The sequence below is a fragment of the Notechis scutatus genome, unplaced genomic scaffold (assembly GCF_049901735.1).
Source record: "Notechis scutatus isolate UNSWTSFEM ecotype Mainland unplaced genomic scaffold, rNotScu1.2 NSCUSCF97, whole genome shotgun sequence".
In the NCBI taxonomy this organism is placed as follows: domain Eukaryota; kingdom Metazoa; phylum Chordata; class Lepidosauria; order Squamata; family Elapidae; genus Notechis; species Notechis scutatus.
Genome location: NW_028263181.1, coordinates 13840 through 35474, shown reverse-complemented (window position 1 = coordinate 35474; position 21635 = coordinate 13840). Strand labels below are relative to the sequence as shown.

The 21635-nt window shown below is 45.6% G+C and overlaps 1 protein-coding gene and 1 long non-coding RNA gene across 2 annotated transcripts; both read left to right on the top strand.

Annotated features, from left to right (window-relative positions):
- Positions 1–7199: 7199 nt before the first annotated feature.
- LOC148128427 (uncharacterized) lies at positions 7200–12553 on the top strand. Its single transcript, XR_015746411.1, has 2 exons — positions 7200–7322; positions 8408–12553. It is a non-coding gene; the product is annotated as an uncharacterized LOC148128427 (long non-coding RNA).
- Positions 12554–12808: 255 nt separating this feature from the next.
- Positions 12809–21199, top strand: LOC148128426 (vomeronasal type-2 receptor 26-like). The gene is made up of 4 exons (XM_087949108.1): positions 12809–13508; positions 17809–17935; positions 18750–19561; positions 21119–21199. Exons 1-4 carry the CDS (start codon positions 13353–13355, stop codon positions 21197–21199), a joined length of 1176 nt encoding a protein of 391 aa, XP_087805234.1. The 5' UTR covers positions 12809–13352.
- The last annotated feature ends 436 nt before the right edge of the window (positions 21200–21635 follow it).

Sequence of the window (21635 nt, the reverse complement as noted above, 5' to 3'; positions counted from 1 at the left end):
GGAAACAGCACGGCTGCACGGCGGACTTACCCCAAATTTTCCCGGCTTTGTTTGAGGGGACGATTTGGCAGCTGCGGCAGGCGAGCCCACGCACGTGCGGGCGACTCCGGAGCTTTGCACGAGAGCAAGCGCCGTCCGCTCCGACGAGCAGAACTGCGCGCTCGCCGCCTTGCAAATCTCGCCCACAACCCCGATTTTTCAACATGTATTGGGGGTTTGGGGGCCCTGGTTTACATCAACCATTTAGAGAAGGGGGTCGACAAACCTGTGGAGCCGTGGCCTATAATCAGGTTGCGGGTCATTTGCTACAAGTTCTCCTAAGAGGGAGCTATAGATCATGGTTTAATTCTCTTTCTTTTTTCTCTTTTGCACTGATGATCTCTCTTGATACTGAGGCTGACGGACTACGCAATTTGAGACTGACTAACCCTGTTTATTTTGATATTCTGTTGATATCTAAGTTTATCTGTTGTATTATGGTTTGATATTGGTCTGCTGTAAAAGACTTGAAACCGGTAAGAAGACTTTAGAACTGGATATTTCTCGACCGTTAAAAACGTGTATGACATGGACTGTTTATTGTACTGTGCTATTTCTTCAAGTAAACATTAACACAACTTGTTCAACTCTGTGTTTATTCATAACTATTATATATTTAGTAAATAGTTAGTATATTTATTCATAACTGTTCCCATAAACCGCTTCCGTCCGTGTGCATATCCTTTTATTCAAGGGTTATATATACTCCGCACATATCCTAACACTTGCCCTTCCCACCAAATCATCTCACCTAACCTTGGTCTGGGCCTCCAACTTGGAAGTCTGATTTAAAGGTAGTCCTCGACTTAACGACAGTTCGTATCATGACTGTTCAAAGTGACACCACTGAAAAAGGCGACCGAGGACCATTTTTTCCACGCTTACGACCTTTGGTGGTCCTGTCGTAAAAATTCAGGCGCTTCGGATGGATGACCGTTGGCTGGGTCCCAAGGTCAGGCAGCCTTGGGAGCAAAGCGACATTCAGGAGGGGGAAAGCCAGATTGACTTAACAATCGGGTTACTAGCTTCACTTAAGCACGAGAAAGGTCACAAATGAGACCTCGCTGCCATTTTGGCCTCCGTTGTGGTCGTTAAGTCGAGGACTACCTGTAAAGGTAAGGGAAAGGGAAAGGTTCCCTTGCACATCCGTGCTCGTTGTTCCCGGCTCTAAAGGGCGGCACTCGCCTCCGTGACAAATCCGAAAAGCCGGCATTGTCCAAAGACGCCTCCGTGGTCCCGTGGTTAGTGGGACTAAATGTTGCCGAAGACGCCGCAAACGCTGTTCCTTTCCCACCAAAGGTGGTCCCTGTTTTCCTACTGGCATGTTTTTACATGCTTTCGAACTGCTACGTTCGCAGAAGCCGGGACGAGGAAACGGGAGCTCCCTCCGTGACGTGGCGCTGGGGATTCTGAACCGCCCAAACCTGCCAAACCTTCCTGATCTTAGCCGCCGAGCCACCTGCATATATATATATATATATATATATATATATATATATATATATATATATATATATATATATATATTTTCTTAAGTTTTCATGGTACTTACATGTATGGTGTTCGGCTTGGTTCGGGTATTTTCCCACGTCATTGTAGTTGTTCTTTTAAAGTTGTAGCAACGTTTCAGCAGAATCTCATCTGCCATCATCAGGCTTCTGTATTGTGTCCGTCTGTGAGTCAGACTTTTACAGTGGTTTCAGATTTGAATTTGGGGCAGCCTATTGCTGTGCCAGAATGGTTTTTTTCTTCATCCTGATTGGTTGGGAGTCTTGGTCTGTGTTTATTGGTCTCGGAGTTTGCTGTGTTCTGCTTGATTGGTGTCTCTAATATCTTCTGTCTGTTTTTGGCTCTTTTTGTATCTTGATTGGCTGGCAGCATTGTGTTGCTTTATTGGAGGCCTTTAGTGCAGCTTGGCTTCGGGTAAATGGACGGCTATCATTAGTTAGGAAGCTGGGTTTCATCTGGGTGCCTGGTTGGGATGTGTTTGAGCTGGAGGTATCAGGGGATCTGTTTGTGCCCAGGTGTTTGCCTGGCTTGTGGTGTGGAGATTTTTTGTTTGTGAGTGCAGGCTTCCAAATGATTGACAGCCTGGTGGAATCATCTCTTCTATTCATGCTTTCTGGTCTTTTTTCAATCTCTATGGCTTCTCTGATGATTCTGTGATCCTCCAATCAAGCAGAACACAGCAAACTCCGAGACCAATAAACACAGACCAAGACTCCCAACCAATCAGGATGAAGAAAAACCATTCTGGCACAGCAATAGGCTGCCCCAAATTCAAATCTGAAACCACTGTAAAAGTCTGACTCACAGACGGACACAATACAGAAGCCTGATGATGGCAGATGAGATTCTGCTGAAACGTTGCTACAACTTTAAAAGAACAACTACAATGACGTGGGAAAATACCCGAACCAAGCCGAACACCATACATGTAAGTACCATGAAAACTTAAGAAAACAAATATCAAACCTCTACGGGAGGAAATAAACAGCCAGATCAAAACCTACGAGAACTGGAAATTAAAAGAGCAGGAATACTATGTGACCTCCAATTCCTCACGCAGCTGCAGAGACAACAATACTACACCAACCTGCTTCAAATTAACATTTCATCAAAGCACAGCAGCCACTAAACGTATCCTGAAAAGAACTGAAATGGCTTTACTAAGGAACGAGCTCCACAATAAGAGATTCCGATTAGATCAGTTAAACAAAGATTTGCTAGCACTACACCTGGAACTGAGCAGCAAAATCCACCTCTACTTTGGGACAAGATAAAACAACTTACAACTTGGAGAGCTGATTCTGAAGGCATTTACAAACAAGAAAAATTATTGAAAAAACTAAAGAAATTAGAACATGACAAGAAAACCCCAACAACTCACAACAACACCTGAAACAATTAGTGCACAACGTTTCCAACAGAGAACTCACCAAAACAGAAACAGATGTCCTAACCAAAGGATTCAATTATGCTATAGCACCCCAAAAATCCCCACAGAATCCATCATATGTGCAGTAGAATCCAGCCTAACTAAATTAAATACAGATGAAGCTGATAAAATAAGACACCAAGTTACCAACATCTTATGCACAAGCAAACCACCAAAAAGCAACTTACAGAAAAATGAAATCAAAGCACTACAAACCCTGAAAAGAGATAGCAGCATAATCATCCTCCCAGCAGACAAAGGGAATGCCACTGTAGTAATGGACAGAAAAGACTACGAAACAAAATTGACAGACCTACTCCAAGACTCCACATACAAACCCATAAACACAGACCCAACCACATATCTGGAAAAATTAATCAAGAAGAAAATTATAACCAGCCACATAAGCAAAGAGATCCAACACGCGATCATACCCAGAGAGAAATCTTCCAGATGCCCCAAACTATACGGCCTCCCAAAAATACACAAAGAAGGCATACCTCTCAGACCCATAGTCAGCTCCAGAGGAGCACCACTACAAAACCTAGCTAAACACCTAGCAAAGAGCTACAGCCCCATGCTGAAACAGCAGCTTCTCATGTACAAAACTCATACCACTTCTTGGAAATGATCAAAGATCTACACGTGGAACAAGAAGATCTGCTTGTAAGTTTTGACGTGGTTTCACTATTCACTCAAGTCCTGATAAAAGAGACCCTTGAAATCATCAAAAAATAAATACCAACCAGCTAAACACCTCATGGAACTAACAGAACACTGCTTAACCAACACATATTTCATATACAAAGGACAAAGACACAAACAAATAGAAGGAGCCCCCATGGGATCACCACTGTCACCTGTCATTGCAAACCTGTTCATGGAAGAATTCAAATCCAGAGCCCTGGCCAATGCCATCCTCAAACCCAAACTATGGTTAAGATACATCGATGACACATTCGTGATTTGGCCCCATGGACAAGAAAACCTAAACAATTTCCTAACACACCTAAACAGCGCACACCCCAAAATCAAGTTCACCATGGAAACAGAAACAAATAAACAACTACCATTCCTAGATGTACTAATCTACAAAAAACAGATGGCACACTAGGACACACCATATACCAGAAGAAAACACACACTAACCGCTACCTCAACGCCCAATCCCACCACCACCCAGCACAGATAAACTCCGTGACTAAAACACTAATTACCAGAACCAAACGCCTGGCAGACAAGACACACATTAAGACTGAACTATGCACCCTGACTAAAATATTGACAGCCAATGGCTTCCACAAAAGCAAAATCACCAACTTGATCCACAAAAACACACCGAGACATAATAGAGACCCAGAAGATGAACAGACCCATGGAACAGCTGTCCTGCCCTACATAAGAGGCACTACAGACAAAATTAGTAAGATACTATACAGACACCACATCAAGACTGCCTTCAAAACAGACAGAAAAATAGCAGCCATCCTCAGAAACCCCAAAGACAAAATTGACCTGGAAAACCAAGGCATATACGAAGTCCCCTGTGCATCATGCCTGGCCACATACATTGGACAGACCAATAGAAGAATAAGTACCCGCCTGGATGAACACAAAAATGCAGTCAAAAAGCTGGAACACACTTCCTCACTAGTCCAACACATGGAAGCCACAGGTCATAGAATCAACTTCAATGGCACCAAAACCCTAGCCACTATAGAAAATCCCAGCCACAGAATCATCAGAGAAGCCATAGAGATTGAAAAAGACCAGAAAGCATGAACAGAAGAGATGATTCCACCAGGCTGTCAATCATTTGGAAGCCTGCACTCACAAACAAAAAAATCTCCACACCACAAGCCAGGCAAACACCTGGGCACAAACAGATCCCCCTGATACCTCCAGCTCAAACACACCCCAACCAGGCACCCAGATGAAACCCAGCTTCCTAACTAATGATAGCCATCCATTTACCCGAAGCCAAGCTGCACTAAAGGCCTCCAATAAAGTAACACAATGTTGCCAGCCAATCAAGATACAAAAAGAGCCAAAAACAGACAGAAGATATTAGAAGCAGAACACAGCAAACTCCAAGACCAAGAAACACAGACCAAGACTCTCAACCAATCAGGATGAAGAAAAAACCATTCTGGCACAGCAATAGGCTGCCCCAAATTTAAATCTGAAACCACTGTAAAAGTCTGACTCACAGACGAACACTATACAAAAGCCTGATATATATATATATCTTTGGTTATTCGGGTTTTCTCTCCGCGTAAGATTGGAAGTATCTAGGCAACGTTTCGCTGAAGTCTCATTCATCATCTTCAGGCTCCTGTCTTCAGCTCTGTGCTTCTCAGAGTGATGTGAGCTTGCAGCTGCTTCTTCCTTTTAACTGCTAGTGGGGGTGTGACTTGATTGGGTGGGGGCTTGGCTGTGTTCTAATTGGGTGGGGGTGTGTTCTGATTGGTTGGGGGTTTGGCTGTGTTCTGATTGGTTGGGGGTTGGCCATGTTCTGATTGGCTGGAGGTGTGTTCTGTTCAGGTGGGGGCTTGGTTGTGCTCAGGTTGATCTTAGTTACTGGAGGATTTGAGCTGGTGAGCTGTGATCTTGCTGTTTGGCTTCGAGTTCGTGGTCGTGCTGCATCTTCATGGTGGGGGTCAGTTCACTTCATGTATGGCTCAGAGGGGTTTGAAGTGGGTAGTGATGCAGCTGCAGTGCGGCTTCTGGTCTGTGGTCGTGTCTCATCTTCTGTGTGGGTGTGAGTCTGCTTTTTACATGGAAGTGTGGTGGTGGCATCTCGTGTGGCCCTCGTGGGTGTGGGTCTGGTGTCATTCATCCTGTTAGGTATTCGTCTGTTCATGAGGCCATGTTGAAGGACAGCAGAAGTCAATTCCCTGGGTGCTGAATTCTCTTCCCCAGCATCACTTTCTGGATTTGCCCTGACTGGGAGGAAGGACCACAACCACAACAAAACAGTGACCCCAGGGGTATATCTGTAATTTTTACTAACATGGTTTATTCCAGCCTCTCCTCTACAGATGGAGCCCAGGAAAAGTTCAGGATCCCAAGAGGAGAAGTTGCTTCTCACTGTAATTATGACCATCTGGGCCTTTGAGACCTGTGATGCTATATCTCCAGTTTTAGACTTCATGTAGACATCAGATTGAAGCCACATGAAAAGGATCTTCTATCAGAAAAGGATAAATTCCTTGGGTGAAGCTCTCTGGGACCAAGTTTTGGGACAGGTACAAGCTCTGCTCTTGATTGCACCTTTTCTCCTTTGCAGATGAAACTGAGTGGTTCTCTGTTTAGATCAGGAAAGCCACTGGCACTTCTCAGAGTCTTTGAATTTTTCCAACTGTTCCTGTTATTTGTGTTAGAAACAGGAAGTGGATTGATTAATGCCATGAATGATGGACCTCCTGCTTCTGCTGCTGCTGGTGTCCCCATCAGTCTGTGGAAAGCTGAGAAGGAAATGCCCATTGAGTTTGGAGCACCAGGATGGGTACAATCCATGGAGCTTTTACAGGCCTGGAGACCATCTCATTGGTGTGGTCAAACTGAAACATATGTGTTGCCTATAATGTGGCCTTTCAACAGCCCTCCTTCCATACCTTCTCCTTGTAAGTCATGCAGGGTGATGGAGTTGCACTCCCTCCATGTGCAATTCTAACACTCTCCTTCTTTTCTTCTTATATCACTTATTTTTGTACCTCAGGACCTGTCTAATTTCCTGAATGATTTTGATTTCCATGGCTTCCTTTTTTGCCTTACTTTGTGGAAGAGAGTAAAATCCAAAGATGGAGTTTTTAAAAACCTGAATGAAATCCAGATGATTTTCCTTTCTCAGTTCATTCCTGAGTTCATCACTTGAATAATGAGCTTTGTTTAAGTAGTGACTGAAACAATTGTAGTTGCCTCTCTCATTTGCATAATTGATCATTCGATTTGGATCAATGTTGGCCTAAGGCTTAGTAGGTTTGTGAAGGATTATATATTTTAAAAACATTTGTTGTTGCTATTGAATATAATAACATGAATATTGTTTTTCAATAGGAAGAGTTCTGATCTAACAAATACCCTAAATCAATTTTTGCTATTCAAATGGTCAGCAAGAATTCCCAGCTCCTGCACAATCTCACACTTGGTTACAACATCCATGACAACTATGGAGCACTTTCCGCACTTCAGATGCCTTGCTGGACATGCTTCCACTGGAGAATCCAATGTCCCCAACTACGGCTGTGGGAGGAAGGAGAACCTCCTGGCTCTGATTGATGCAGCTAGAAGGGACATCTCCATCCAGATGTCAACGTTTGTAGGCACCTACAAAGTCCCACAGGTTTGTGTGTTTTTCTCATCTGGTAAGGTGAGTGGGTGGTGGGGATGAACAACAGATCCAATATCTTCATAGAATTCAAGAGCAGCTTTTCAGAATATTAGGGAACATATCAACGATGTTTTAGTCTATTATGTTCATCTTCAAATTGACCATTAAAGGCCTGAAGAGCCATAAGGTCCCTAGAGGATATTCTACTGAATATTCTACTATTGAAAAACTATCCAGGTTTTGAGGTCCTCCATTAGCATGTTCATTTTCACATATCAATAATATCTGCCTTATCCAATTGGAATCAAGTTGGCAATAGTCCTGTCTATGTATAAAAATATTCAGACCAAGAAGAGTATCTTTGGGATGGATAAAAGGAGTTCAGCTCCTGCCCTCATAGATAATTGTTAATTTACACAATTTCTGCTTTGTATAAATTCAGGGTATATAATTATTGGGTTAAAATTAAAGTGATGAAACAGACATATAGTCCCAAAACAGACAAAATTTCAATTAAAGACTTATTGGATTGTACAACTGTCTACGATTGACCTCACCCCTTTCTTAAGAGGTCTGTAGGGGCGTGCATAAGCGCACCAATGTGCCTACCGTCACTGTCCTACTATTTCTTTTTATTTTTCTTATATGTATCCATTTCATGTACTCATAACTATTCTGTTAGCAGTTGTGCTCTTGTACATCTAGAGAAGAAGCTGAAAAATTGCTTCACAAAGAATTTGGGATATAGAAGCTGAGAAAGAGGTTTTAGTACTCAAAAATAGCATATAATACAGCCCTATATCTTAGATCCAGATATTTTATCTAACATCTGCAAATTTGAATCTAATTGTTGGAATTGTATGGGTGACACAGAAATTTACATTGCATTTTTTATTGTTTTTTTTTGTTTAATATGATTTTAGCTTCCATTTTTATAGACAATCTTGTTAATATTCTGTCTTAAATATTTTAAACCATGACTAAGGAACAAACTATTCTTATATATTCATCAAAACAAAATTGGGTTTGTCAATAAGTAATATTTTGGAGTTGATCTGGACCACATTATAACACAGCATTCTTCATTACTTTTTCAGATCACTCTTGGAATTCCTTCAGAGGCTCTGAGTGATAAAAGGAGATTCCCTTTTTTCCACCAGATGCTCCCCAAAGAAGGATTCCAATACCCAGCAATTGTCCAGCTGCTCCTCCATTTCAGGTGGACCCTGATTGGCCTCTTTGCTTCAGACACAGAGAATGGAGATAATTTCATGAGGACTTTCCCTCCGATGCTTGTCAGGAGTGGAATTTGTGTGGTTGTATCACAACGATTCACAACAACTGGACAAACAGCACCCCTCAGGGAGACCCTCTCTAAGTGGAGACAAGTCAACGTCTTTGTCCACTTCATAGAATTTATTCCCATCTGGAACAGAATTATTCCTTTCCATGAAGCACTTATGCATTTGCCAGGACCCATTGAAGGGAAAGTCTGGATCCTCACAAGTTTTGCAGCGTATCCAATAAAGAAGCACATATTTCTCAAATACATCCATAGTATTTTGAATTTTGGTTATCTGAAAAAAAAAGGCCAACAGATGCTGCCTTTGAACCCCATTTCTTTGTGGAAGATCCGTTTCAAGATCATTATTTTCGCTGTTCCCTTTCCAAGCACACGTCTTTTCTGTCAAAGGCCGCAGAAGATGCACCCAGAAAGCCCCACTGGAGACCCAGGAGAAAAGGAACAGGAAACGGATCATAAATGACCGTCATCGCTACAGTATCATTCAGACTCTGTCACAGGCCATGAATGCCGCCTATTCCTCCAGATCGAGGAGGGGAAGGAAGGAGGGAGAAAAGAGGTTGGGGGCTCTGAGGCTGCAGCCATGGCAGGTATGGGGTTCCGATAGGGATCCATTAATCTGAGATCCTTTTGGAGAAGGAACCCAAAGGAGAAGGAGGGGAACATCTCAACCTTCTTGTGCTGCAAAAGGTCAAGAGATTTGCACCATCTAATTGCTCCTGTCTGACGCTCCGGAATAACAGGGAGCAGATCTGAAGTTTCTGTCTAGCCTCTGTTGGAAGAAATCTCCTTCTGGGTTCAGTTCCAAGTGGGGAAGAAAGACGCTGGAAACATGGTGACTGCTTGGAAGAGGGTTTAATGGTGGACAGGAGCACATGCCTTGGTTGAGGAAAGAAGGGCTGAGATGCTGAGAGTGCAACTGTTTGATGCCCTCTGTTGGGATTTGAATTTGAGCTTGTATTCTGATCGGTTGTCAGGCTCCCATGGGGCCATGCAGGGGCAACTCTATAGGCTGTCCTGAGTCCCAGGCTTGGTTGAGCCTCGCTGGATGATGGTGATGGCTTTGGGCAATTCCTATATAGCTTTACCTGGAGTAGATCTTTGTTATGTAAAATAAACTGGCCTAGGCCAGAGTAATGGTCCATTAGCAAAGGTGGGAGGGGGCGGAGTTTCAGCCTCTCTGAGTTTCTACTTTTCTTTTTAGGGGAAATATATTCTCCCTTTTTAGTATATCCTAAAATATTTCATTTTCCTAGGAGAGGGAGGGTTTTAACTACTCCCAACACCTCTTTCAGTCCTTGGAAGAGTGTTGAATCCTCCCTTGTCCAACTGAGAGATTTTGTAAGTTGGAGAAGCTGCTCTCATAATCTCCTCCTTGTCTTCTCTCAAGACTCAGTTTCAGGTTGCAGTCAAGTACGATTTTGAGATTGTTTTCATAAACATGTATTTATTTACACATAACTCAAGATGGCAAATGTCTCCAACACAGCTTCCTCCTTCATCCAGTCCACTTTTAGTACAGTCAGAGACCAGCATTACAAATAATAATAATAATAATAATGGAGAAAAATAAAAATAAACGACAGTCAAGGGGCAGTTAGAGTCTGCCTAATGCTGAGTCATGTGTGAATATGTGGCAATATAAATGTCCTAAATAAATAAATACATAATTTTGCATTACAGCAGAACAGAATTTGGCCCCATTCAGAGAAACTCCTTCCTACTGATCTGATAACTGCAGTTGCACGTAAAAGAGTTCCGTATTTCCCAGATATTTTATTAGGAGAGGCATCACAAAGTGAATCCCTGAGTCCTGATAGGAGATGCCGCATAGCAGGCTGTGAACTCACTGGTGGGATTCAATTTTTTTTACTACTGGTTCTGTGGGCATGGCTTGAATTTGTGGGCGTGGCTTGGTGGTCACGTGACCAGATGGGCATGGCTTTGTGGCCATGTGACTGAGTGGGCTTGGCCAGGGGGCCATGTGACTGGCAAACCAAATACAATTGGTCCTCGCTTAATGGCCGGTTACATAGCAAGTGTTCTAATTTATGACTGATCTCCCCAGAGCTACTTGTCCTGTTTTTGGAGTTTTGACAACCATAAACACAAACACACAAACACACATGCACACACACACACACACACACACACACAGAGCTTTCTAACCCTGCTATTCTTTGATTCTGTAAGGATCTCCTGCTGGAGCAGGGGGTTGGACTAGATGACCTCCGAGATTCGTTGCATGCCAGCCCTAGATTGTTGTGTTGCTTCAAAGAGTCTTCTGAAGCCAGGGTTTGTGTCCTTCCTTCCTCTCCTTTTTTTCTCTCTCCCTCCCTCCCTCCTTCCATGTATTTATCTATCCATCCATATATCTCATTCACTTTCTCCATTCTCCCTCTCTTTCTTTCTCTCTTTCTCTCCCTCTTTCTTTCTTGCTCTTTCTTTCTTTCTTCTCTTGCCCCCCCCCTCTCTGTCTCTCTCTCTCTCTCTCACACACACACACACACACACAGACACAGAGAGTGGGGGAGAGAGAGGGGAAGATAGGGACCCAGCCTCTTCGCTATCCCCCACCGTCCCCCTTACCTTCTCAGGCCAGGTGAGGGAGGGGAGGGTGAGGGGCAGGGCCAGCCGCTTCAGGCAAGGTGAAGAGGCGTCGACCAAGCATGGGAGTGTAGAAGCCTGGGAATGGCGGCTCCCGGCTCAGCTGGCCTGAGGGGCTACTGCAGGCATATCGTGACAAGGGGGGCGAGAAGCCCCGGGACAACCGTGCACCCACCTGCTGGCTGGCTGGGCCAGGCTGGGCTGGAAGAGGCGCATCCGCTGGGAGAAGGAAGAAAACGTAATCTGGGAGGGCGGGCAGGCAGGCAGATGTCCCAGGGCTGCTCCACATGTGCACTGCATCAGTAGCACACGCACGGCTGCACACACAGTGCGCATGTGCAACAGCCCTGGGACATCTGCCCGATCTGCGCCACAGCCACCACGTGGTAGGGAAAGCTAGGAGAGCGACTGGGACAAGCGGGCGACCCGGTTTGGGGGTGTGGCCAACCAGGGGTGACCACCGGTTCACCTGAGCCGGTGAGAACCGGTTGAATACCACCTCTGCGTGAGCTGCAGTTCGAGTGGCCCCTTGTCCTCAGGGGCCCAGTCTCAGCTCAGGCGCTCTTTCTTTGTATCGGCCCCCTGAAACGGCTCTGGGAACTCCGTTGCAGCTCTCGGAGGTTAATTCCCTTTGGACTCTTGGCAGGGTTATTCGATATAAATATCTCATTGCTCTAAAGGCTGCTCAAATAAACATTCTTGGGAAGAGCAGCCCCATCTTGTTGGATTTCCAGATCTTTGAGACCTTGTTTGAGTTCACTAAGTGCACTAACTCATCCCCCATCCTTAAAAGCCCTTCCTGCAGAAGCCACGGGGCTGAGTACCAATGAGTAGTTGTGTGTTCATTTTCCCCACAACAACAACCCTGTGAGTTGAGTTGGGCTGAGAGACTGGCCCCAAATCCCCCAGCCTGCTTCATGACCAAGGCGGGACTTGAACTCACAGCCTCTTGCTTTCTACTTCGGGGGCTTAACCAGTAGACCAAACTGGGTCCCTTACATACTTATCAAGCTTGGCACAATCCTTCATCCAGTGCATCATTAATGTTCTTATATGAGATACTATAATTTATCAAATCCTAAAACCCAGATAGTTTTCTATTGCTTTTTAATCATACAGTTGTTTCTAGGAGGAAATCATAAATATTTTTCTGGAAAGTTGGTAATGTTTAAATAACATAAAAGTATATTTGCCTGAGAATTGTTATAAATCTTGTATAATAGCAATTTATCAACCCTATTATATTAATGACAACATAGAAAAATTGATGACTTAATGACAAAATGTTGTATCTTCCCACTTTCATGACAAAGATTAAAAAAACTAAAGATTATTTGAGTACCATTTTTAAATCAGTTTTTATCCACTTAATTATCATACCATCCACCCCTCACTTAACTGGGTTTCTGATCACATCACAAAATTGTTTGTTACTCTTTCCTGAGATCGAGTTATATCAGCAGTATTTCTATAATGTATTTAGGAAATGAAATAATATATGAGGATGACTTGCATAGAGCACATAAATTATATCCCCCCTTTCCCACAACCCATTTAGAAAGGGCCGTGATAGGAGGGAATGACTTTGGGGGGTGGAGGAGAAATTCTGCCTGGGGAAGAAGCAGATAAGAGGAGGACACCTACAGCTGCATAAAAAAAGGGTCGGTGGGAGATTTGTACTTTCTGGCTCCCCAAATCCTGTCAGTGCAGCATTACAGCAAAGTGGGCCTAGCTCAGGTTTCCTGTCTGGGCTTCCTGGGAGAGGATCACCCTGACAATTTTCTTCTTGACAAATCCGTGTTTCTGATAACCAACCTGTTGCTTTCAGGGAGTTCATAAATCTCCTTTTTTCTGTTGTTCAACTATATTTTGTCAAAATCTATATTGTCAAAATATGATCGACAAATTTTTGTGAACTTTTTCCCTTCACTTGTAAGATAGTGGTAACACCCATTTTCCTAATGAAGCATGTCTGTAAATTAGACAACTACAGAAGAAAGATTAAATATTGAAAAAGCGTCTGGGATAAGAAACAAAGTTTTCTGCTTTTAAAATTGCTGCATGTTCCCATTCTAGTTCCATCCTTTCCTGGAGAAGAATGAGTTTGTCAATATTTCGAGATTGAATTGTACATGGACCCAAATGGAGAGGTAGCAGCAAATGTGAGCATTTCGGGCTTCTTCGTTCTTCCCAGGGATGATCCCAGGAGAGAGACTGTGGCGTATTTTGAAAGACAGAGACTTTCTATCAGAAAAAATGTTCTTTCACGGCTAAAGTTGCTCAACAAGGTAGGAGAAAGTTTGGTGTCTTCTCTCCATTTTCCAAAGCCTGAGGTCCCATTTCAAGAGGGCTGATGCTATTCCCCAAAGGTGGTTGACCTTCACCGAGAATTGAATCTGGGCAGTAGAAACTGGATTTTTTCCCTTAGGCTGCTTGGGAGGCATCGGTATTGTTCCATTTTGTGGACCACGTACAATTAAGGGTCTCCATCAAACGGGTGAGAATCCCACAAGGGCTGGGGAATGTGTCCCTAGTAGCTTCTGGTTGTTTGCTCCTTGTGCCCAGAAGAGCAACGAAGGCGGCAATTCTGCTGACCGGGGCCTGAATCCAGGCTTGGACCGTATCGGATGGGATTGAATCGTGAGTGGACGGAGGTCCTTTTGGCCCCATTGGGGAAAGAAGCTTCTTCTCGTCCTGCTTGGGGAAAAGTGTCCCCTGAAGGGGCAGCTCCATAATCTGGGAGGCTCTTAAGGAGGCCGGACCTGGCCAGAGCTCTCCATGCCTCCCTTTCACCCTCCCTGGGATGGAGCAATGGGCCTTCTGCTCCTAGGAAGCAGCTCCAAGGCTTTCAGTTCACCTGAAATTATCAAGATTGTTCTGATATCACACCTTAAAATTATGGGTGTGAGAAGAGGGGAGAAATGCGTGTTAATGGGGTCATGAGAAGGAACTGGCTGGTTATCACTTAATGCTGAAATCTTTTCTCAGTTCCATCCAGGGGTGGGATTCAAATTTTGTAACAACCGGTTCTGTGGGCGTGGCTTAATTTGTGGGTGTGGCTTGATGGTCACGTGACCAGATGGGCATGGCCAGGTGGCCATGTGACTGGCAAATCAAATACAAGTGGTCCTTGCTTAATGGCCAGTTGCTTAGCAAGTGTTCTAATTTATGACTGATCTCCCCAGAGCTCCTTGACCTGGTTTTGGAGTTTTGACAACCATAAACACAAACACACAAACACACACGCGCACACAGCCTTCTGATCCTGCTATTCTTTGATTCTGTAAGGATCTCCTGCTGGAGCAGGGGGTTGGACTAGATGACCTCCGAGATCCCTTGCAGCCCAGCCCTAGATTGCTGTGCTGCTTCAAAGAGTCTTCTGAAGCCAGGGTTTGTGTCCTTCCTTCCTCTCCTTTTTTTCTCTCTCTCTCCCTCCCTCCTTCCATGTATTTATCTATCCATCCATATATCTCATTCACTTTCTCCTCCCTCCATCTCTTTCTTTCTTTTTCTTTCTTTGTCCCATCCTTCCATCTCTCCCTTTCTTTGTCTATCCATTTTCCTCCTTTTGCTTCCTTTCTCTCTTTTCTTTCTTTCTCTTTCCTTTCTTGTCTCTCTCTTCCTCTTCTCTCATTCCCTCTATTTCACTCTTTCCCTCTCTTTTTCTCTCTTTCCCCCTCTCTGTATCTCTCTGTATCTCTCTCTCATTCTGCCTCTTTCCCTGTCTTCCCCTCCTCCCCCCCTTTGTGTGTGTGTGTGTGTGTGTGTGTGTGTGTGTGTGTAAAAGAGAGGCATGGATAAGTCTGACCAGGTCGGGTCTCTTTAAGAACCTCCCCAACTATGAACTGGCCCTTTCAGGGGACACTTTTCCCCAAGCAGGATGAAGCTTCTCTCCCAATGGGACCAAAAGGACCTCCACCCAATCATGATTCAAATTCATCTGAATTCAGGCCCTGGTCAACAGAATTCCCTTTTTTCTTTGCTAGTTTGGGCACAAGGAGCAAACAAACCTGAAGCTCTTAGTGACACATTCCCCAGCCCTTGTGGGATTCTCACCAGTTTGAAGGAGATACTAAACCATAGGTGGTTCACAAAATGGAGCAGTGCGAGAAGGTAAGGGTGACGGTGGGGGATAGCGAAGTGGCCGGGTCTCCCTATCTTCCCCTCTCTCTCCCCCACTCTGTGTGTGTGTGTGTATCTGTGAATGTGTGTGTGTGTGTCTCCCTGAAAGCCGCGGCATGGCCAAGCCAGCAAGCTCTCCTTGGCGCTCTTCGCTACTTCTTTCATTTCTTCTTTTTTGAATCCAGACTGGCTAAACAACGATTGCCAGACCGCGGTGGAAGCGTCCATTCGGGTGACCCTCCTCCTCCTCCTCTTCCTCCTCCTCTCGCACTTGGCAGCTGTGGATGGATCAGGAGGGTGTAGTTGTGTGGGGAGACGCTCGCTCCTCAAGTGAGCAGCCACCCGCCCCATACTTGGTTTTGCTGTGCTTTGGCATTTGCTTGAGGAGCATCTCCCCATGCACGTGCAGCCTCCCGGCCCTGCCACTGGTTATGAGAGGAGGAGGAGGAGGAGGAGGAGGAGGAGGAGGAGGAGGAGGAGGAGGAGGAGGAGGAGGAGGAGGAGGAGGAGGAGGAGGAGGAGGAGGAGGAGGAGGAGGAGAAGTGTTACCCGAAGGGACGCTTCCACCGCGGTCTAGCGATCGTTGTTCAGCCGGTCTGGATTCCAAAAACAAGAAATGAAAGAAGTAACAAAGAGCGCCAAGGAGAGCTTGCTGGCTTGGCCATGCTTTCAGGGACACACACACACACACACACACACACACAGAGTGGGAGAGAGAATCGGGAAGATAGAAACCCGGCCGCTTCGCTATCCCCCACCGTCACCCTTACCTTCTCAGGGCAGGCGAGGGAGTGGAGGGTGAGGGGCAGGGCCAGCCGCTTCATCAAGGTGAAGAGAGGGCGACCAAGCACAGGTGAGTAGAAACCTGGGAACGGTGACTCCTAAGGGGCTTTGAAGTCGGATGGCCTGGAGCGGCCGAGATCCGAGTGAGCATTGCACCACAGGTTCATCTGATCGACCACTTCTTTGGTGTTGGCTTTACGGAGCCACGGGGTGAGGCCTGGGCTGACATGCAACAGCAGTGCCTTTAACTGCGCTCGTTTGTATGTTTCCAAATAATCTGGCGAAGACACCGGAGGAGTCGCTCAGTTAGACCTGCCCCCTCCGCAGTCTTCCTCCTGCACAAAAAGGCCATTCCGTGAGCTAAGAAGGCAAGGAGCTGCGGCTCGACTCACCCAATTCCTAGGACTACCCCAATGGTCGCAATTCTGCTAGGAGAGGGCAGCTCCACCTGGCAATCCCCCTTTCCCTCGGTGGTCTGACTTCCCGTGGCCCGCCTCCAGCCTGAACACCAGGTCGGAGCACTAGAAGGCCACTTCCCTGCTTCTCAATGGTGCTCCTGTACCATCCACTGCAGGACCCTCCAATTCCTTCCCCAAATTCTCCCTCAACTTCAAAATGACAACGCCTGTTGCCGACATGGGTACGACCGGGCTGCCGGTCACCTTTACCCCCCACCCCACTTGCCTTTTGCTGCTGCCACCTGGAGCCCTAACCCCCAGCAGGTAAGGCCCAGCACCTGCGGTGAATCCCAGCTAAATTTCACTGTACCGGAGGACATGTGGAGAGGCTCATGTTCTCCTGCTGCTGGGAAAGCAAGAGAGTCTCCCGGCACAGCGAAAAGTTTGCAAATTCCTCTCCAATAGGGAAATGGGTGGCTCTGGGCGGCAGAGAAGCAGCCCGCTTGAATCCAGTTTATCTCTGCCACCCGGAGCTGTGCCGGGAAAGACTCTCTTGCTCTCCCAGCAGTAGGAGAACACGAGCCTCTCCACATGTCTTCCAGTACAGCGAAATGTAGCTCGGGTCCCCACCAGTCTGCATCTCACCCCCCGCCTGGATTCACCGCAGCTACTGGGCCTTACCTGCTGGGGGTGAGGGCAGCGGGTGGTGGCAGCAAAAGGCAAGTGGGGTGGGGGGGTAAAGGTGACCGGCAGTGGCAGGTAGGCGATTGGGGCCCGGAGCTTGCAGAGCCTCACTCACCCAGGGAGATCAGGCAGGGCGACAGCGGAAGGCATGCAGCAATGGCTGGCCTGGCGAGTGGGCAAAAGCAGGCTGCAGGCGATGCCGCGCATGCACGATAAGCACTGACTGGGATCGGAGGGGAAGGGCGGGCAGAGAGGGGCGGGGCCAGTCAGTGGTGCAATTTGCCGGTTCTCCAAACTGCGCAGAATCATAACAACCGGTTCTATAGAACTGGACAGAACCAGTAGAATATCACCCCTGGTACAATCTCTCCAGACTTTTCTATTTAATAAAGTCCTTTTTTTTTTGGCAATGTGAGATGCCAAAAGCAAAAGAGAGGAACTAACGGAAGAATCTTCCAGAAGTTATATCTCCAACCATTTGGAAATAGTGAGAGATTTTGCTTACTTAAATGAAGACCAGAGGCTAGTAACTTGTCTAATATCCCTTTTTACCTCCATTTCCCACATATTTCCTTTGCAATCTTATTTCTTTTCTGCTCAGTCCTTTCCTCAATCTGAATGTGTGGAAAGTTGTCATCCTGGATTTGTCAAGAGGGCTCGAGAAGGAGAGCCAGTTTGCTGCTACGACTGCATTCCTTGTCCGGAAGGGACCTTCTCCACTCAGAAAGGTGGGTGACACCAGAGGAAAGGAAGGCCTGGTGGAACTGGATCCATCCAGAGCATTGTCATGAAAGTATGAATTAAAAAACACTTTGAAGCTGAACTGATTTCTGGTTTATTTCCAAAATGCCCTGTTTCTTATCTAAACAGAAGAGCAAAAAGACTGTGAAGGAAGGGCTGGATAGAGAGAGGTGGCTGTGGCAGATTGGACAAGCTTTACTACTGCCAGAGAAAATATTTCTTCTTTTTAGGTTGGATGTGTCCTTCCTTCCACATTTACTTCTCTAGGAACACCTGAGTTCCTTGAAACACAAGGAATGGTCTACATGGTTTCCCTTTGAGGAACACTGAAAAGGTATTTCTCATATACGAGATGCACAATGTGGTGGCATGGATAGTGATGCCTGTATGTGTCTGCACCCATATCACTCCAATAGCCATTCCAAATTATTTGCAACAGTCACTTGATCTGTCAGCCACCTCTGAGGCAAGTATGACAAGAATTGCCATCTTGCACGTAAGTTTCTCTAGAAAGATTAATTGATTCATTATTTTCCTTTAGTAATGGAGGTTCCTATCAATATTCTGAACATTACAAAGGAAATCTTTCAAGTCCAAAGCTTCCCTCAATTTCATAGCCTATCAAAAATATACTGTAGCTATATATTTTTTTAAAGTGATAAACTTATTTTTTGTCTCTGGAGATATTAAGAAATCCATCCCGGAAAATGCTCCTGATAATCACTTGTTCCCAAAGAATGTACAATATATCTTGAAATGCAAAGGACAAAGAAATATGGGGTTGGTTTTTTTTCTTCTCAGACACTGAAAAATGCACCAAATGTCCGGATGATAAATTCCCAAATAAAAAAAGAGTCCAATGTATCCCCAAAGTTATAACCTTCCTGTCTTATGAAGAACTTCTGGGCATCATCCTGGTTTCTTTTGCCCTATTCTTGTTCCTAACCACAGGCCTTGTTTTAATCGTCTTCATTAAATACCGAGAAACTCCCCTTGTCAAAGCCAACAACCGGGACCTCTCCTACATCCTCCTGGTCTCCCTCCTGCTTTGCTTCTTGTCTTCTTCTCTCTTCATTGGTCAACCAAGGAAAGCCACCTGCCTTCTCCGACAAACAGTCTTCAGCATCATCTTCTCAGTTGCTGTTTCTTCTCTCTTGGCCAAAACCATCATGGTGGTACTGGCTTTCTTGGCCACAAAACCAGGAAACCGAGCAAAGAGATGGTTGGGGAAGAGCTTGGCCAACTCCATCATCCTGTCTTCTTCTGGTGTCCAAGTTATCATCTGCTCCATCTGGCTGGGAGTTTCTCCCCCCTTCCCTGACTCTGACCTCCTCTCCCAGCCTGGAGAGATCATCCTGCAATGCAACCAAGGGGCCGTTGTCATGTTCTACGTCACCCTCAGCTACATGGGCTTCCTGGCTGCCGTCTGCTTCACGGTGGCTTTCCTCGCCAGGAATCTGCCCGGGGCCTTCAACGAAGCCAAGCTGATCACCTTCAGCATGCTGGTCTTCTGCAGTGTCTGGGTGACTTTTGTGCCCACCTACCTCAGCACCAATGGGAAACACATGGTGGCTGTGCAGGTCTTCTCCATCCTGGCCTCCAGTGCTGGTCTGGTGGGCTGCATCTTCATTCCCAAGTGCTACATTATCCTTCTGAGGCCAGAGCTGAACACAAAGGAGCATCTCACAGCCAGAACAAATGTAAAAACATGAGATATAACATCATTATGTTAGTGGAAGAATTGTTCATGTTTCTTTTATTTGATTTCCATTTTGATAGTATGCAGGAATCAAAGAAAATGATATCTATATGTTTCAAAATGGGGAATTGTTGAACGACTGGAATTCTCCCCTTTCAATAAATATTGCTAAAGAGACCGCTGTAAAATTCAGAGGAATTCAGCTGTTCAGCAACAGCTACTGAACATGATACCTTATAAAAAATGATTGACGCACTTGTTTCCACTGACAGCAGCTAAACATGTGGGTGGGTGGTGAGAGAATGTGTTGGAAAAGAGGTCATGAGGAAGCTGTGGGAACCAAACACCAGCCTGGTTTCCTGATCCTCTCCCTAAAAATGCCAGAATGATGTGAAATGCCATGCTTGACTGGCTCCCAGCTGAGGAGGGAAATCTTCATCCCTCTTATGTGAGTCTTTCTTGATTTCCTGATAAAACCTCCTTTGCAGAAAGAATTCAGCAGAACAGCTGTCTGGGATTTCAGTTTGGGATTGTATGTACTTCACAGCAAAAAAAAGGAAATAAAAAAATGAAGTGTGTAAAGAAATTTCCACTGTATATTTTTTTTCTTTCATGAACTAGAGAACTAAAATAGCCGTTTTCAGGCTCTTTAATTTTCCACTCTACAATTTGTACCTAAAACATTTCTCTGCTCCTCCTCCACGCTTTTCTCGTCTGTGAAGGGCTGGAGAAGATGTCCAGAGAAAGGGAACCTTGGGACTCTTCCCAGGAGGAGGTTTCAGGGATTCTGTCTCAAGGCAGCCACATCATTGACCAGGTCACAAACCTCCAATGCTGCATAATGTTCATTCAGGTCCAAGAAGGGGCTGAATAAGTGGAGGGGGACTTCTAGGTTTCTAGGAAGAGGCACCCATGGAAGCTGCTCTGCTCTGCAGCCACAGAGATTGCTGATCAATTGGGAATCAATTTTTATGTCTCATAAAGGCTCCTAACTGCGAATAGGATCCCTTTGCAAATTCAATTTGAAGGATATAAGAAAAGCTCTGTTGGATCAGAAGAAGGTCAGTCTAAGATTCACACAATTCCCTCTGGTTCTCGCACAAGCAGTAGAAGAAGGCAGAGACTTGTGGCTTTGTGCCACAGGGAAGAGGCGTTTATCCAGAGGTGGTATTCAGTAGGTTCTGACCAGTTCTGGAGAAATGGTAGTGGAAATTTTGAGTGGTTTGGAGAACTGGCAAATCCCACCTCTGACTGGCCCCACCCCCCATCTCTTCTCTGAGTCCCAGGTGATCGGCTGGATCTCCTTTGGTAGCCATGCACAGGAAAATGGAGCTGGAAAGCAGGCTAGTGGAGTGGGGAGGGAATGGGATTTTGAAGTAACTTTCCCCTGCCATGCCCACCAAGCCACGCCCACTGAACCAGTAGTAAAAGAATTTGAACCCCGGGACTTCCGGTTTGTCGGCTTCGCTAGCGGCAGGGACTCGCGATACTGCGCAATCCCTGCGGCACTAGCCATTTTGGTGCTTCCGATCCGGACGGATTTGGAGGCTAAGGCTGCCCTGCAGGGGCGGCTGAAGATAGGGGGATCCGGAGAGGGGTTTGGGGGTGTTGCAGACCCCTCCCCGGCCGGCAAAACCCCCTTTTCTCAAGACGGTGCAGCGGCGGTCTGTAATGGCTGCCACAAAGAAGCTGGCAGCTGGGTAAGAATGTGCAGGAGGATATATATATATATATTGTAGCAACGTTTCAGCAGAATCTCATCTGCCATCATCAAGCTTCTGTATTGTGTCTGTCTGTGAGTCAGACTTTTACAGTGGTTTCAGATTTAAATTTGGGGCAGCCTATTGCTGTGCCAGAATGGTTTTTTCTTCATCCTGATTGGTTGGGAGTCTTGGTCTGTGTTTATTGGTCTTGGAGTTTGCTGTGTTCTGCTTGATTGGTGTCTCTAATATCTTCTGTCTGTTTTTTGGCTCTTTTTGTATCTTGAT

Bases quoted from the DNA above. Each gene is read 5' to 3' on its own strand.
- LOC148128426 (XM_087949108.1), top strand. From the start codon at position 13,353: ATGGACCCAAATGGAGAGGTAGCAGCAAATGTGAGCATTTCGGGCTTC. The intron at 17,936-18,749 runs GTGGGTGACACC...TTTTCTTCTCAG, and splicing joins GACCTTCTCCACTCAGAAAG to ACACTGAAAAATGCACCAAA. The intron at 19,562-21,118 runs GTGGGCTGCATC...CGGCTTCGCTAG, and splicing joins TGGCCTCCAGTGCTGGTCTG to CGGCAGGGACTCGCGATACT.